The sequence below is a fragment of the Bos indicus genome, chromosome 15 (genome assembly GCF_029378745.1).
Source record: "Bos indicus isolate NIAB-ARS_2022 breed Sahiwal x Tharparkar chromosome 15, NIAB-ARS_B.indTharparkar_mat_pri_1.0, whole genome shotgun sequence".
In the NCBI taxonomy this organism is placed as follows: Eukaryota; Metazoa; Chordata; class Mammalia; order Artiodactyla; family Bovidae; genus Bos; species Bos indicus.
In genome coordinates, this window is record NC_091774.1 from 50,728,214 (window position 1) to 50,731,198 (window position 2,985).

Sequence of the window (2,985 nt, forward strand, 5' to 3'; positions counted from 1 at the left end):
GGAATAGAGCACGACTCAGGGATGACTTCATGAAATTTAACACTTAGGACAGGAATTGGAAAACTACAGCCTGCACCAGCTCCACTTTGCATCATGGTTTTGTGCATAAAGTTTTGTTGGAGCACAGCCACACTCACAGGTTATATATCAACTATGACTGCTTTCATGCTACTCAGCTAAGCTGATTAGTTGTAACAGAAATTGTATGGCCCACAAAGCCTACAATATTGATGATCTGACCTTTTACAGAAAAAGTTTGATGATCCTACAACTAGGAAGAGCGATACACTAAATTCCTTACACAAACCGTACATAATTGGTCAATCAGAAACCTTTGAGTCAAATCCTCATAGTAATTGTTTTAGAGTCAAAACTAACTCAGTGTCACTAAACAAACTGCTTAGGGGCTTTAAGCCAAAGAGTTTTCCAAACTGACTTCCTACCCCAAAAATTGGCCCAAGTGTTGTATTGTTGCTGTTCTTTGAATTCTGATGTAGGAGGCTACAGCATGGAGCCTGTTTTTTTTTTTTTTTTTTTTTTAATAGAACTCTGCCTGTATCATCTGGATGTCTGCCTGAGTGTATATCTGAATATTTCTGCAGAAGAAGAAAAGGAGATTCTCATGTAAAATACAAATACACTGACTCTGAATACCCACAACACTGGTCAGTCCAAGTGTGTATGAAGTCTAGAGAAAGACAGGGCACAGCCTCTAACCAGCCTGGTGCCCTTGGCTAGTGTGCTTGCTCCATCTCCCAGAGACCAGCCCTGTCCTGGGAGAGGTCAGAGGGGAAGTACAGGCCAACCTCCCTCCTGGGGCCTAAGGAGATGCTGGGGTCCTTAGCTTTGGGAGTCTAAACCTAACAGCAGGGAGATGGTGGGGTCCTCTGCATAGTCATCGCCTGCATACTTGTCCCCCTTGAAGAAGCAGGAGCCCTTTTCCAGTAGGAAGAGCAAGGGCAGATCACTACTCCCCACATCCACAGAGCCTGGGTCCCCAGGAATGGGTTCATTGGTGTGGTGTAGTGAATCAACTGCTTCCCTGAGGCAGGGCTTCCCAAGTGTGATGGAGGGATCTATGAGAAAGGTTAAGTGAATTGGTTGTTGGTTATAAATTGAACAGAGGGAAAGAATTACTATGACATTATTTTCCAAGGTAGTTTTCCTTCAGCAGATTCTACTTTCAAAATTTATAAAATATTGTACTTGGAACAAGCATGTTCTGACCCTATTTTCAAGGACATAAATATGAATTAAAATGAAGGTTAGCAATGTATTATATTGCAAAATTTTATTTATTAAAATAGCTGAATTCATTGTAGCTTACCATTAAGCCCAGTTCTTCCATCCAAAGGATTATAAATAATAATAATAATTTACTTTAATGCTATCACCTGCAGAGACTAGATCACCTTTCCAGTGGAGAAACATTAACCATCCTATGATGTTGACTTCACGGAATAGCTCTTCTCATCCTGTGTCCTTCATCCTGCTTGGGATCCCAGGATTGGAGAATTCCCAGTTTTGGGTTGCCTTTCCATTCTGTGCCATGTATGTTGTGGCTCTAGTCAGCAATATCACTCTCCTTCATGTAATCCGAACTGATCCCACCTTGCATGAGCCCATGTACCTCTTTCTGGCCATGCTGGCTACCACTGACCTGGTCCTCTCCACTTCCACACAACCTAAAATGCTGGCCATATTCTGGTTTCACGATCATGAGATTGAATACCATGCCTGCCTCATCCAGTTGTTCTTAATCCATGCCTTTTCTTCGGTGGAGTCCGGATTGCTCATGGCTATGGCCTTGGACCGTTATGTGGCTGTCTGCTTCCCACTGCATCACTCTAGTATCCTGACCCCATCTGTTGTAGGTAAACTGGGCGCAGGTGTGATGATGAGAGGGCTGCTGTGGGTGAGTCCTTTCTGTTTCATGGTGTCTAGGATGCCCTTCTGCCCCAGTCGGATAATCCCCCAGTCATACTGTGAGCACATGGCTGTGCTGAAGTTGGTGTGTGCTGACACTAGAGTAAATCGTGCATATGGACTTTTTGTGGCCTTCTCTGTAGTTGGCTTTGACATTATCGTCATCAGTGTATCCTATGTAATAATTTTGAGAACTGTTCTGGCGTTACCCTCAGGTGAAGCCCGGCTCAAGGCTTTTGGCACATGTGCCTCCCATATCTGTGTCATCTTGGCTCTTTATATCCCAGCCCTCTTTACTTTTCTCACCCATCGCTTTGGACATCATGTGCCCCAAGTAGTACATGTCATGTTTGCTATTCTCTATCTCCTGGTACCTCCCATGTTCAACCCCATCATCTATGGAATTAGAACCAAACAGATCAGGGACAGGGTTATTCAAGGATGTTCTAGAAAAGACTCCCAACTCAAAGCATAGGGTTTTTACCACCCCAAGGTCCCTACTGTTAAGGCATTGATGATATAAATGCATAACGTTTGCCAGGATGTCACAATTTTTTTTTTCAAATTTACTGAGTTATAGTTAAGTGAAACTCATTCAGTCGTGTCCACATCTTTGCAACTCCATGGGCTGTAGCCTGCCAGGCTCCTCTGTCCATGGAATTCTCCAGTCAAGAATACTAGAGTGGGTTGCCATTTCCTTTTCCAGGGGATCTTCCTGATCCAGAGATTGAACCCAGGTCTCCTATACTGTAAGCAGACTCTTTACCATCTGAGCCACCAGGAAGTCTGTATTGAAGTATATGTAACAGAAAAATAGTTGCACATATTTCAGTTCAGTTCACTCACTCAGTGTCCAACTCTTTGTGACCCCACGGACTGCAGCACACCAGGCTTTCCTGTCCATCACCAATTCCCAGAGCTTACTCAAACTCATGTCCATATAGTCAGTGATGTCATCAAACCATCTCATCCTCTGTCTGCCCTTCTCCTGCCTTCAATCTTTCCTAGCATCAGGGTCTTTTCCAATGAGTCAGTTTTTCACATCAGGTGGCCAAAGAA

General features: G+C 43.8%; 1 protein-coding gene across 1 annotated transcript; it reads left to right on the plus strand.

Moving 5' to 3' along the window:
• The first annotated feature begins 1,441 nt into the window (after positions 1 to 1,441).
• LOC109568989 (olfactory receptor 52R1) lies at positions 1,442 to 2,401 on the plus strand. Its single transcript, XM_019974331.2, has one exon. It carries the CDS (start codon positions 1,442 to 1,444, stop codon positions 2,399 to 2,401), a length of 960 nt encoding a protein of 319 aa, XP_019829890.2.
• The last annotated feature ends 584 nt before the right edge of the window (positions 2,402 to 2,985 follow it).